We start from the raw sequence: 14,312 nt of genomic DNA on the forward strand, positions 1-14,312 counted from the left end.
GTAGCTGACACCAGACTTTATACTACTATTTTCCCATTAGTTCCGTTCTTGACAATAGAGTTTAAACTTTTTGGATGAATTAATATTACTGGAATTTCACATGAGTAGTTTTATAAAGCAAGCAATTTTCATAACACCAAATTTCTAAGTTTAATTAGGCTGATTTGCTTCAAGCAGAAAGAAGCCCATTCTTGCAAGGAGTAGCTTACCTGCGCCATTGTCTAAAAAGGTCTATGTCCAAAAAAGTGCAAAATGTGTGGGAACATAGTATTTTGAAATTCCTACCAAAAAATAAATTAAACAAATAAGCACTAAAGAAGGAAAAGGTTACGCACTTCCAATTTATGCTCTTTCTCTGCAAGGGCTTCCTTTTGACAACGAAGAAAATCTGCTAACATTCGAGTGAGTTGCTTCCTATCATCTATTTCAGCCGCCAATCTGCCATTGTAATCTGCCAGCAACATACAAGCATCCTCTACCATTTTAGAAAGCCTTTCTCCAGATTCTTTATCTAAGAAAAGCACAGAATAATAACATTATTACACAACAAAAACAATGCCATATGCCGTTCCCTCACCCTGACTTCCAAAAAAGTTCCAGATCATATTTTCTTTTCTTACCTGTTATCTTATCTAGTAGGGATACTTCTTGGACTTCAACAGGTAAAGACGCTATTCTTTGATGAACTGCTGCATCACCTGAAGCTGCATTCTCTAGATCTTGTAATGCTCTAACAAGATCTAGAGTCTAAAAAGTTACACAACTTTAGAACCATAATAAATGAAGCTTAAACAAATAGAAAAGACTTATAATTTATTTCATATTTTTCACTCCCTATGGGCTATACATCTGTGCAAAGTTTTAAATATAAACTACTTTTGAGGTAGTCCATTTCTTTTAAGAAATATTAAGACAAAGAAGTTACACTATATTAAGTATTAGAAATATATAAACTGGAAACTAAAATAAGACATGGCCCTCAGCCTTGAGGAAGTCATACTCCAGTGGCAGAGACAGATAGTGTAAAAATAATTATCAGACTCTGAAAGTGACTTGCTTGATTTATATGCCAAATACATACAATGGCAAAAGGGAAATCAGGCTATAATTTCAACCTAGACAATAAAGTTTTATACAACATATTCATTTTATTATCATTATACATGAGCAGAATCTTTTAATACTAAATTGGATATTTGGGAAGGGGGATACAAAGCATGTTCTACTACAACAAAGAGTCTCACAGATTCTATTTCTACATGATGTAATTAAAGCACAAGAACAGTGTAGTTCTGGAATATGTTCAAATAGGGCATCTCCAACTATCCTATAGTTTGTTAATAAGATTATTAAAATATCACAAAATTCCATGTCTGATGACTAATACTTGCATAACACTTAACCAATATAAAAATTATTTTATCATTAGAATATTTTACTTGCATTGTTTTTATATCAGATATAATTAGGATGGGATGGCAAGCCTTTGCTGATAACTTCACAATTCATAATGTCTATAAATTTATTTCAAAGAAAAATGAATACATTTTCTTTTTACTGGACTCCATTTCCATCCCACCTCCTTCTTTTCTTTTTTTAATCTCTAAGACTAGTTTCTGGAACAGTAGGTAATCACACACACTCTTAAAAATATAAGATCTAACCAATTCAGTGTATACATTAAGATAACACTGACAGATGATTACTGATTTTTCTTTAAGCTATTCCAAGAAAATGCTGTCACTGGGGTCTAGCACACAGTAAATCATCAAACATGGTAAGAATGAATGGAGCCTAGTAAGAAATATACTATCCCACATATGCTTTTAATTCATTACTATGTATTTAATTCTAATATTTTACAAAGTCATTTTGATATATATGCCCCCACAAATGAAAGTGAGCTTAAGAGCAACAGTGATTATCAGGAAACTTGTTTCTCATGGTACCCCAATTAACTTTTATATCGTCATTTTCACTCAGAAAGCTCTAAAATTTTCTGAAGTTCTGAGAAGCAATCTGGCTTTATAGTCTTGACATGCATGCTTTAACTAAAACCTACTCTTATCTCACCTTCACATTTCCATGTGAGTTAATTCAAAGTTTCCAGGGCTGGGTCAAGGATCAGAAAAAAAAGCAAAGTTGTCTGAAAACACTACTACCTTAAAACTTTCTAATAGAGGAAAATGAAATGAGTTCAACTGGATCCTACAAAGGGAAATTGTATCCATTCTTATAAAGAATGACATAAATAAAATGGTAACTACAAAGCTGAACCACTAAGAATAAAGCAGTACAACTAATCTGAAAATAATCATTATAAAATGAAAAGCAACAGCATTTAAATACTAGATTAGAGTTGGACAGATACTCCTAAGAAGTACAACTGAGGCTACTCTTCTTATCAGGGAGAACACAAGAGGATCAGACCCTGTATCTAGGAACTCAGGTAAAATACTGTTTATGAAATCCTAACAGGGCTCTTAACACAAAGTGCTTTGTCTTGAATTATTACCAAATAAAAAGATAAATAAACCTTAGCGCTTGGTTGTTTGAAATGTTGTGTTCTTATTTTTTACTCAAGCTTTTTTCCCTAGTGTTCATGTGGGCTTCAGCACCTCCTGTCAGGGAGTGAACAGGCAATTAATTGAGTTCAGGTCCTAGCTAAGCACCTTGGTCAGATTATTCTCCCTCTCCAGTACAAATATTGATATAATAAACCCACAGTTCTAGGAGTAACTGGTTTTATCTTTCTTTCAAGCTCCGTTCAATGGAAAAAGAGTTTCACCCAGCCTCTGGTTTCATGCAGTGAATTCAGGTCCAGTCCTCCAACTCTCACAGAGCACTGTGAGTTCTTATTACCCTAGTATTTCTGGAAAGCCATGTCTGCTTCCAGACCAAAATTTAGCAAGAACCAGGCTCTGGCTCACATATGGAGTTGTGCTTCTGTACCATTTCTAGCCCACAAAGATATTTACCTTGTTTTATGAGTATGGCTATGTCTTCATTTTCTCCTTTTAAATTTTATCTGTCCCTCCTATATGTTTGAAACATAGAAGGAGGAAGCTTTAACACTCAATGCCCACATAATTAAAAGTTAAAAATGTCTTTCTGGAATCATCTGACGGGTAAAGAATAAAGAATGCTATACTGTATCAACTTGGGAGGACATGGGGTATTAAGATAATGACTCTAATCCATTTTATTTTTACCATGGAATTAAATGATTCTATATAGTTACACAGAACTGTATGAATACATGCTTGTTACTGTTAACACTCATTTTTACATGTTTAAAAGAAAAAGTACTCTAAAGGGCAGTGTTAAGGAATGGCATTTTCAATGTACTTAAATTATATTAAAATATAGCCTTATCATACAATGTTTTTTTTTATTTAAAATGAAACTATTTAAATGGCAGATATCTCACCAGACCTAATCATACTTAACAATCAGATATCCTCTTTCTATGCAAAATACAGTTGCCTTTTCTATGCAAAATACAGTTGCCTAATACACAATATATAACATGCTACATTAAACATAAGCAATCTGTTAATCAGAAAATAAGAAATATTCATATAGCTTCTTTTACTAAATTACAATAATAAAAATCAATTTATAAAAGTAAAACTTCGAAATTAATAAAGCTTGATTCAAGGCCACATGAAGTAATAGTAACATAACTCCCTTAACAGAGAAAAACTTCTACCTGGGGTGGTTCACTTGGAGATCCCAGAGAGGAACAGTTTTCATTTTCATCCACCTTTATCTGTTCATAAGTTCGCTTCCTAGGCTTCTTATCACCATCTGAATTGAAAGAACACTGAAGTTTTCATGAAAGCAAACATTTTAACGAAGAGATCATAATAAAAGATTACACACTTACACAGAGCTTGCTTAAGTTGTTCTAACACATCATTCTCATAAACAGACCTTTCTTCCCAAATAGATAATACCCTTCCAAGATGCTTCTTACAACTTTCATCAGTTTCACTAAAGAAAAAAATAAATAAAATAATTAATAGAGCTACTGAAAAGGTAATGGTGATTTTCAATACAACCACATACTCATTCCCTGAAAAAAGCTGTCCAAATATTTACTGAGCACCACTATGTGACCAGAAGTTCAGGGGTGAAGTGATTAAGACAGACATATCCTCTGCTTCCTTTAAAAGCTTATAGATAGGGGATCACTGGGTGGGGCTCAGTGGTTCAGTGCCTGCCTTTGGCCCAGAGCATGATCCTGGAGTCCCAGGATCGAGTCCCACATCAGGCTCCCGGCATGGAGCCTGCTTCTCCCTCTGCCTATCTTTCTCTCTCTATCATGAATAAGTAAATAAAATCTTAAAAAAAAAAAAAAAAGCTTATAGATATGTATTTTTAAAGATTTTATTTTTTAAGTAATCTCTATAGCCAAAATGGGGTTCAAACTTACAACCCCAAGATCAAGAGTCATACATCTACCAACTAAGCCAACCAGGTGCCCCTAAACACATTATTAAACAAAAAATTACCAAAAAAATGTAAAAGTACTCTTACTGGCTAGTAGGGGCTTACAAAGAAGATGGCCCTAACTGAATGGGGGCTGAATATGAGGCTAAGATTTCAAATTGTGATTTTTAAATTTATTTAACAAATACTTACTGATCAAAGCTCTATTTTGGACACTGGAGATACAAATGGAGCTTTATAGCAGCTGTTTTTATTTATAAGTGCCAAAAAAAGAACAAGGTTTTAGAGACAAGCATAATACAGGGGCCTCATCCATTTCAAGAAAGATTTTAAAAAGCATCTGAGGGGGACACCTGGATGGCTTGGCAGTTGAGCGTCTGTCTGCCTTCGCCTCAGGGTGTGATCCCGGGATAGAGTCCCATATTGGACTCCCTGCATGGAGGCCTGCTTCTCCGTCAGCCTATGTCTCTGACTCTCTCTCTCTCTCTGTGTGTGTCTCTCATGAATAAATAAAATCTAAAAATAAAATAATAAAAAATAAAAAAATAATCTGAGGAAATGATATTTGAGATCAGATGCCTGAAACAGGGAAGTGGCAAACAGACTACTCCCAACCACCTCATCACTACCACTGTATACTGAACTGCTATTACCTCTTATTTGGATTTTTCTTTTCTTTTCTTAAGATTTTATTTATTCATGAGAGACAGAGAGAGAGAGAGAGAGAGAGAGAGAGAGAGAGAGAGAGAGAGAGGCAGAGACACAGGCAGAGGGAGAAGCAGGCTCCATGTAGGGAGCCGGACGTGGGACTTGATCCCGGGCCTCCAGGATCACACCCTGGGCTGAAGGCAGAGCTAAACCACTGAGCCACCTGGGCTGCCCTGGGTTTCTTAAGTCTTCTTGTTGGTCTCTTAGGCTCTTACTTTTCGCTCTATGCTCCACTAATGTCAATCAAATCATACTGATTGGGCAGCCCTGGTGACTCAGCGGTTTAGCACTGCCTTCAGCCCAGGGTGGGATCCTGGAGACCCGGGATCGAGTCTCATGCCTGGCTCCCTGCATGGAATGGAGCCTGCTTCTCCCTCTGCCTGTGTCTCTGCCTCTCTCTCTCTCTGATTGTCCCTCATGCATAAATAAGTAAAATCTTTATTAAAACAACAAAAACAATAACAACAAATCATACTGCTCTTCAATCCCCAAAGAGCTATCAATCATACCAAGATTAGGCTCAACAGTTTAGCCCCTGCCTTCAGCCCAGGGCGTGATCCTGGAGTCTCGGGACTGAGTCCCACATCGGGCTCCCTGCATGGAGTCTGCTTCTCCCTCTGCCTATGTCTCTGCCTCTCTCTCTCTCTTTTGTCTCTCATGAATAAATAAATAAAATCTTAAAAAAAAAAATCATACCAAGAATAAAACCAAAATCCTTATCCTGGACCACAAAGTAGACATGTTCTACTTCCTGGCTACTCAGTACACATTCTCTAGATACCTTCTTCTTGTTGATCCTCAAATATGCCCAGCACGCAACTGTTTCTGCCATTATTCCTCTATCTAGAATCCTCTCCCTCAACATGCTCAAGTAGCACATTTCATCTTTTCCTTCAGTCTCTGTTCAAATGCCACTTCCCCAAAATAGTCATTCTTTATCTCATGATATAAAGCTCTCATACTATCTAGTTCTTTCCTTAATTTGTTTCTTCATAGTATTTACCTACTGGCATAATATATATTCCCCTCTCCATCTAGCTATTACCTTTGTCATCCACTGAAGTGCAAGCTCCACTAGGACAGAACTTTATCCTGTTAACTACAGTATTCTTAGGCCCCAGCACATAGTAGGTAGTCAATAAACACTTTATTGAATTTTTCAGGAGAGGCAACATATTTTTAAGGTAGAAAAACTAAGAGTTCAGTTAACCTAAACTTGGACTATAAAGTGTACATGTGGAAGAAATGTGAGATAGGAGTTGAAGATGTGGACAGGGCCATGAAACAATACCTTAAGTCTTGCTCAGGACTATAGATGTGATCTCTGGGACAAATGAGGACTCAAAGGCAAGGGAATGTTATGATCAACTCTGCAACTGTGGCTAGTTTCCTAAATGGATTAAATAATACTGGAGGCTCCTGCAATTATATAGAAATGACAATATGGGGGAACCTGGGAGGCTCAGTCAGTTAAGTGCCTGCCTTCAGCTAAGGTCATGATCTTGGGGTCCTGGGATGGAGGTGCATGTCAGGCTCCCAGCTCAGTAAAGAGTCTGCTTCTCTCTCTCCCTCTGCACCTCCCTCTGCCCCACCACTTGTGCTATTATGCCTGCATACTCTCTCTTTCCCACCTCTAATAATAAAAATCTTAAAAAAAAAAAAAAAAGACATTATGGAAGTTGGAATGGAAAGAAATCTAAAGAACTGTGGGAACTATATATACTACAAAGAAGAAGAGGAATGAAGAAGAAAGGAGAATGTGATAATACTATAAATCACAGTATTAGAGAAAGTTAAAGATAACACCTAATTTCTCAGATGGGCCTTTGGATAGATGGAGTTGGCATCCACTGAGAGTGAAAACTAAAGGAGGAACAAATCTGGCAGAGAGCAATGACATAATAGGAATTCAATATGAGACATTTTATGTTTGAGATGTCTGGAGGCATATAACTAGAAATTTATTAGGCAACAGGACACAAAGAACTAAAAGAAAGAAACACATCTGGATTGGCATGTAAGATTGTGAGTTATCAGGGTGTAGATAATAACTAAATATATGTAGTGTATGAAATCGCCCAGAGGTCAAGTGAAGAATATGACCACAGGGAAGAGGGCCTATGACTGAACTCTTAAGAAATGCCAACATCTGAAAAGATGGTAAAAGTTATCTAAAAGGAAAGATAAGTAATATTCATTTAAGAAAGTAACATACAGCAGTATTTTACACACTAATTTTTGAAAAATGTATCCACTATGACTAAAGTTGCGGGGCATGCCTGGAGTATATTTTCATCCTTAAATCATTCAACACAGATCTTTATTTACCCCTGGATTCTATAATTCAGATGGATTCAGTAGTCTACCCCAATAATGTTTACCCAGTAATCTACCAAATATTTGTGCAGGTTTGGAAATAAGCATTTAAAAAGGGCATAAGCCAAAGCATTGACTTTTATCCTTAGAATTTTTCTGTAGCAAAATTTTTCAACAGGCTTGTAAATATTCTAAATAAATATTCTATAGTTCTAAAGCATTTTAAAATGTTATGATATATATTCTAACGCTAAAAAAACCCTTAGAATTACAAGCAATATGAAAGGAAAGGGAACAACTATTATCCAGAAATGTTAGTTGGAAAACTGATAGCTTTATAAGCACACAAATTTTCAATTCAATACCTTCATTCCAATATGGAAGCTGCTTTTGGTCTCCTAAAGCTGTTAATTCAAGTACTTCAAATTATCACCACTGCAACAATTCAAAAATTTCCCTTCACAGAAGTATTTAACGTATTTACAAAAGCTATTTATAGTCTTTTCAAATGAAAATTTCAAAGAAATACAATCCCTGTTTTTTGTTTGAATGGCTTACAGCAAATTTTAACAAAAGGACATATTATGTGCATTTAAAACAGATTACCTAGTACCCAAACAATTACCATACCTTGAAACATGTTTAAAAGCCTCCACTATAACTGGTGCAAAATCTTTTGTAAACTCCGGCCCCTTCCTTTTGCTGTTCTGAATGACATCATTGGCTAGGTAGAGAAAAGTAAGCTTCCTGTTTGGTTTAGCTGGAAAAAAAAAAAATTAAAAATCTATTTAAAATATCTTCATTTAACTTGGACAAACCTTCCCAATATCTAAATCAAGTAGTTTGAGAACTACAACAAACATACTAACTTTTATGTATCATGTTCAACTCTAGCTTCTCATTCTACTACCAGACTTATCAAGTCACCATTCTTTAATTCACTAGGTTTCTAGTTTCTGGAGATGGATCATGTGAAGGAAAAAAAAAGGACTCAGGAGAAGGAACTAGTCCATAATTAATTTGTTTCCTTGCTCTTTTACTAAATTGCCCAAATTACTTACCTTTGATTCCTAGTTTTATCATTAATCCCAAATTAATAGTTTTATAACACCAAAATCCTCAAGTCGGTAAAAATGCATATCTGTAACTCTATCTGTACTAAATTTTGTTAAAATTAGTAAACACTACATGGAATATATCTTATTTAAAGTAAGATAGTGAGTGGTCATGTTAAGATGGTATCCTAAAGCTTGAATTTATGACTGTTCTAATACCCACACTGGTTTTACAGTTATCATTAAGTTATTATAAAACAAGAGTATGAAATGTAAAATATGCTGAAAGACACATCACTTCAATTAATTATGTATTTTTTGTTTATGAAATAAATATTTCCCAAGCTAACAGAGTAAATGTTAGGGAGATCAAATGGGCAGTTTAGATCTTCATCCACTTTGGATGACATGGCCTTAAATAACTGATTCATTGACAAAAGGATGTCCTTTCTCACTATATTCTGTGAGTGTAATCATCCTTCTAAAAGAACAGAAAAGATTTTAACAATTGTGAGCCAGAATACATTTTTACTAGTTACAGTGTTAAGTAGTATAGTATTGAGTGTCACTCAAATAAGAGTCATACGTATAGGTAAATTTTAGTTATTTGAACATAATCTTTTAAATTGGCTCTTTTTATAATTTTACTAGAATTAAATATGAATTATTCAAAGTTGTACAGTTATATTCAGAAACACTGTACTCTGTGGAATCCACATTCAATGGTAAAGGAAACCCAGGGTCAGGACTGATAATCCAGTGCACCATTAACGTGGGCCAGGTTACTGGATTTACGACAAAAACAGACAGACTACATTTGGTCCTCTAGATTTGAGTATTCACAGTTTAATCATTCAATACAGTAAAAGCCATTTCTGAGTTCACATCTTTCTTGAAGGGGAACTAGTGACACAACCTTCTTAGGAGAAACTAAAATAGTGAGTCAGAGATGGCCAGACTTTACAAATCTGTGTCATCCATCGGCATGGTCTCGTTGGCCTATCGAAAGATGTGGCCTGGGGAGCCTGGGTGGCTCAATGGTTGAGCATCTCTGCCTTTGGCCCAGGTCATGATCCTGGGGTCCTGGAATATTTTTAAATACAAGGGCTACCATCTCTTCAGAATGGTTTCTACAATGTACATTAAAGCAAAAATTTACAAGATTTCAAAATATATTTCCCAGTATATTAAACAAACAAACAAACCACACCAAGAGCATGGATTTGTATAAGGTTCAAATATCAAGACATTATTTTCATTTTTTTCCCTTTGTGAAACCCAGGCTAAAATATGAAAAATACCTAGAAACCGCTATCAGGTATACCCACCCCTTCTCCAAATTTTCAGTAAAAAAACTTACCCCCATTTAAAACTATTTGTAGGGCAGCCCAGGTGGCTCAGGGGTTTAGCACCACCTCTGTTTGGCCCGGGGCCTGATCCTGGAGTCCCGGGATCAAGTCCCACATCAGGCTCCCTGCATGGAGCCTGCTCCTCCCTCTGCCTGTGTCTCTGTTTCTCTCTCTCTCTCTCTCTCTCTCTCTGCGTGTGTGTTTCATAAATAAAATCTTTAAAAAAAATAAAAATAAAATAAAACTATTTGTACCTTTATGTAGAGCAAAAATAAACTAATGGAACTACCCACAAGCAATTTTAGAAGAAAATCACAAAAATGATTTTCAAATGAATTTTGATAATTGAAAATAACAAAGCCATAAATCGTTATTAAAGCATACAAAATTAACAGAAAGAGCAAACAAACCATTTCATAATTCCTTAAAGAAAAAACTCTGTTGGCAAAAGAATATAACCCTTAATAGTGGGTGTGACCTATTCACTTCGTTTATTTCTATTGTCACAGGGTTGTTTATAAAAACTGCTTTTTTCCAAAACTTCATTCAATTTAAATAGCATGTATTTGGGGCGCCTGGGTGGCAGTTAGGTTCAGTTGGTTGAACATCTGCCTTTGGCTCAGGACATGATCCCAGGCTCCTGGGCATATGCTTGCATATGCTGAGCAAAGAGCCTGCTTCTCCCTCTCCTTTCCGCTTTGCGTGCGCTCCCTCCTCTTTCTCTCTTTCAAATAAATAAAATCCTTAAAAATAAAAAATAATTTTAAACAGCATTTATTTAGTGTATGCTATGTGCCAGGGACCATGCTGAGCATGGACCAAAAAATAACCTTTCCTGTTCAATCAAGAGTTTCTGGGATCCCTGGGTGGCGCAGCGGTTTGGCGCCTGCCTTTGGCCCAGGGCGCGATCCTGGAGACCCGGGATCGAATCCCACGTTGGGCTCCCGGTGCATGGAGCCTGCTTCTCCCTCTGCCTGTGTCTCTGCCTCTCTATCTCTCTGTGACTATCATAAATAAATAAAAAATTTAAAAAAAAATTAAAAAAAAAATCAAGAGTTTCTGAGCTCTATGTAAACTGGCACATGATAGGTCACATCACTAAAAATGTGAGTTCTCTTTCTTTATTCCTTCTCTCCACTAATGTATCACACCAACCCTGGAAGCAATCATAAATATAGTATTATAACCCAATGTATCTGTATGTGTATATACTGCTATATTTGTGCCAATAAAGTATTAGCAAACAAAGACCAGTCTATTTACATTGTAAGGAACCATTTTCTTTCTCACCTCTGAACTAACAATTTTAAGCTACTGTTGGTATTAAGTATAGCCCCCTTTTCCAGGACACGTGGGTGGCTCAGCAGTTGAGCAGTTGAGTGTCTGCCTTCGGCTCAGGGCGTAATCCTGGGATCCAGGATCTGGAATCAAGTCCCGCATCGGGCTCCCTGCGAGGAGCCTGCTTCTCCCTCTGCCTATGTCTTTGCCCCGCCCCGTGTCTGTCTCTCATGAATAAATAAATCTTAAAAAAAAAAAAAAAAGTATAGCCCTTTTTCCTTGGACCTTGTATGGGAACAGAGGTAAACCAAAACAAATAAATAATAATAGTAAAATCTGGCTAATATACAAGGACATAATATTACCTAAAATTTTGAGCATACCCCTTAAAAGGACAATATAAGTTCAGTCATCACATAAGTAAGAAACAGTTACATACTCCCAACCGGGAGCCTACTTCTCCCTCTTTGCCTCTGCCTCTCTCTCTCTGTGCCTCTCATGAATAAATAAATAAAATCTTGAAAAGAAAAGAAAAGATATGAAAAGAAACAATTACATAATAATTCACAATTGAAATGAAAGAAAAATCAACTACAGGCTTCAAAAAGAAGAGCCTAAGGCTATTAGATAAACAATATGAAACAAACTTTGCCTGTCAAAGGATACTAAATGCCACACAGTTTCACTAATTCATCAGTTCAGAATCTAGTTTTACTTATTCATAATCAAAAGGTGACAGTTTTGGGGTGCCTGGGTAGCTCAGTCAACTGGTCGAGCATACGACTCAGGTTCTGGCTCAGATCAGGATCTCAGGGTTGTGGGATTGAGCTCCACGATGGGCTCCCATGCCCTCCTCCCATCCTCTCCCCTTCTGCATCTTCCCCCAACTGCATGCATTCTCGCTCTCTCTCGCTTCAAAATAAATGAATAAAATCTTTAAAAACAAAAAGTGAATCATTTTCTTACAACTGTACCAATGGTATTCGTATTTCTTTTGGTATAATGCAGAATATCATAATCTAATTTAATAACCCACATTTTTAAGGTGATTGAAATTTAAAATCATAGTGGATGACAATGCCAATAAGTACAAAAAACATCTAAAATTTTATCGTGTTACCTATTAACACAAGAACCCTCTTTATGTATGCAGGAAGACTTCTACATGGTAGAAACAGCAAAAAGCTTAATAAACAAATATATACACACACAGATGCACACTTACCAATGAGCATTACTGTAGGTCTTATAGGAGGAAATCAGAAGAAAAGCCATTACCTTGAAACAAAAATCTATTAAAGACTTGCTAACAACTGCGGGACAGCCTCATTTATTTCCCTGGTAAACTAATTATCACTATAGACAACAAGACATGTCCATATGGATAAAGAGTTGGTTATTTGGCAGAAACTGCTTTAACTGTTTGCCACAGAAAGTGCATAATCCACAGATAATTCATGAATAGATTTTATTTGTCCCAGACAGGACCAAGAGTTCAGTCAGACACAGCTGGCTGCTTCATAATAGCTGAGGTGGGTGAAAAATGAGGTGGATAAACCCAGTGTATTCCTGTACCACTGCCACAATGCCTCAGACTTTTGGCAGCTCATCCCTTGTTTTAAAATCCTTCAAAGATTTTCTGTTCTCCAGATAATCTAAGGCCTAAAAATGTCTCTCTCTGCCCTCTATACTACTCTCTCTTCATTTTTAGGCCCAATACAACTACTCCTCTACTTCCCCAGCTCCTACCCTATCCTTTAGACTTCAGTTAAATAGGTTCCTCTGGTTTTCCTTGACCACCCAACACACTAGGTTAGGCAATGCTGAATACGGGTCTCAGGCACCTTATACTTTTCTATGGAGGACTTATTCCAACTATAATTTTTTTTATTTAGTCTAATGCTTCCCAACTACTCTAAGCTCGACTGAAAGCAACAACTGTCACTCTCATCTATCCATCTATGGAATCAAGTTGATTCAAAATTTGCTTGGTTATTTACTAAATTAATAACTTTTGGCCTAGACCTGTCCCTTTAATTATCTGTTCCACTAATTTGGCTTCTGGGTCTTAACCTTACCCAAAATAGCTAAAGGGTGGGAAAATATAAAATTACACTGCTCTCAAAAACCTCAACTTTGGGATACCTAGGTGGCTAAGCGGTTGAGCATCTATCTGCCTTTGGCTCAGGGCGTGATCCTAGGGTCTGGGGATCAAGTCCTGCACTGAGCTCCCTGCAAGGAGTCTACTTCTCCCGCTGCCTATGTCTCTGCTTCTCTCGGTCGTTCATGAATAAATAAATAAAATCTTTAAAAGAAAACAAAACACCTCAACTTCAAATTCAGATTATGAAAGACAAATTTTCTTACAGACCTAGCTAATCTTGCTTATTTTCATAGTATAAATTCAAATATTTTTATTTCCTCCTCCATTCTAGAGTTCTCACAAATCAATAACCTATAGAAAAATGGGCTAGGGATCCCTGGGTGGCGCAGCAGTTTGGCGCCTGCCTTTGGCCCAGGGCGCGATCCTGGAGACCCGGATCGAATCCCACGTCGGGCTCCCGGTGCATGGAGCCTGCTTCTCACTCTGCCTATGTCTCTGCCTCTCTCTCTCTCTCTGATGACTATCATAGATAAATAAAAATTAAAAAAAAAAAAAAAAAAGAAAGAAAAATGGGCTAGTGTGAATGGAAAGCTGAAAGAAACACAAATATTAAGCAACTAAAACCAATCATCATTTCCCACCCATTTGACTGATCAAGATCAAAGTCTGACACTAACTAAAAGTTGGCAAAAGTACAACTAAGATTATCACCTTTAGATACCTTCAGGGATTAGTGGTTAATATATAAACTAGTACAACCTCTTAGAAAATTAATTTAGCAACACCCATGAAAAGTGTAAATGCACAAATCCCTTGACCCTGTAAATTTCATGTGTAGGAATTTTACCCTACGGATACATTATCATAATTGCACAAAGAAATCACTAAGGATACTCATGATAACAAGAAAGGTATCGCTAAATAAATCATAGTACATCCATACAATACAGCTGTTCAAAAATGAGACAGAGGGGTGCCTGGGTGGCTCAGTCAGTAAAGAGTCCAACTCTTGATTTTGACTCAGGTCATGATCGTGGGATCAAGTCC

General features: G+C 36.6%; 1 protein-coding gene across 2 annotated transcripts in view; it reads right to left on the reverse strand.

Annotated features, from left to right (window-relative positions):
- The window catches only part of RPRD1A (regulation of nuclear pre-mRNA domain containing 1A), an 82,073-nt gene that overhangs the window by 37,083 nt on the left and 30,678 nt on the right, over positions 1 to 14,312 (reverse strand). For both annotated transcript variants that reach the window (XM_025996980.2, XM_025996982.2), the window contains exons 2-6: positions 8,110 to 8,239; positions 3,890 to 3,996; positions 3,713 to 3,810; positions 621 to 747; positions 336 to 511 (exon numbers count right to left, since the gene is read on the reverse strand). In XM_025996980.2, coding sequence (XP_025852765.1) covers positions 336 to 511; positions 621 to 747; positions 3,713 to 3,810; positions 3,890 to 3,996; positions 8,110 to 8,239 — 638 coding nt within the window. The remainder of the gene's footprint in view (positions 1 to 335; positions 512 to 620; positions 748 to 3,712; positions 3,811 to 3,889; positions 3,997 to 8,109; positions 8,240 to 14,312) is intronic.

This window comes from Vulpes vulpes, chromosome 13 (genome assembly GCF_048418805.1).
Source record: "Vulpes vulpes isolate BD-2025 chromosome 13, VulVul3, whole genome shotgun sequence".
NCBI classification, from domain to species: domain Eukaryota; kingdom Metazoa; phylum Chordata; class Mammalia; order Carnivora; family Canidae; genus Vulpes; species Vulpes vulpes.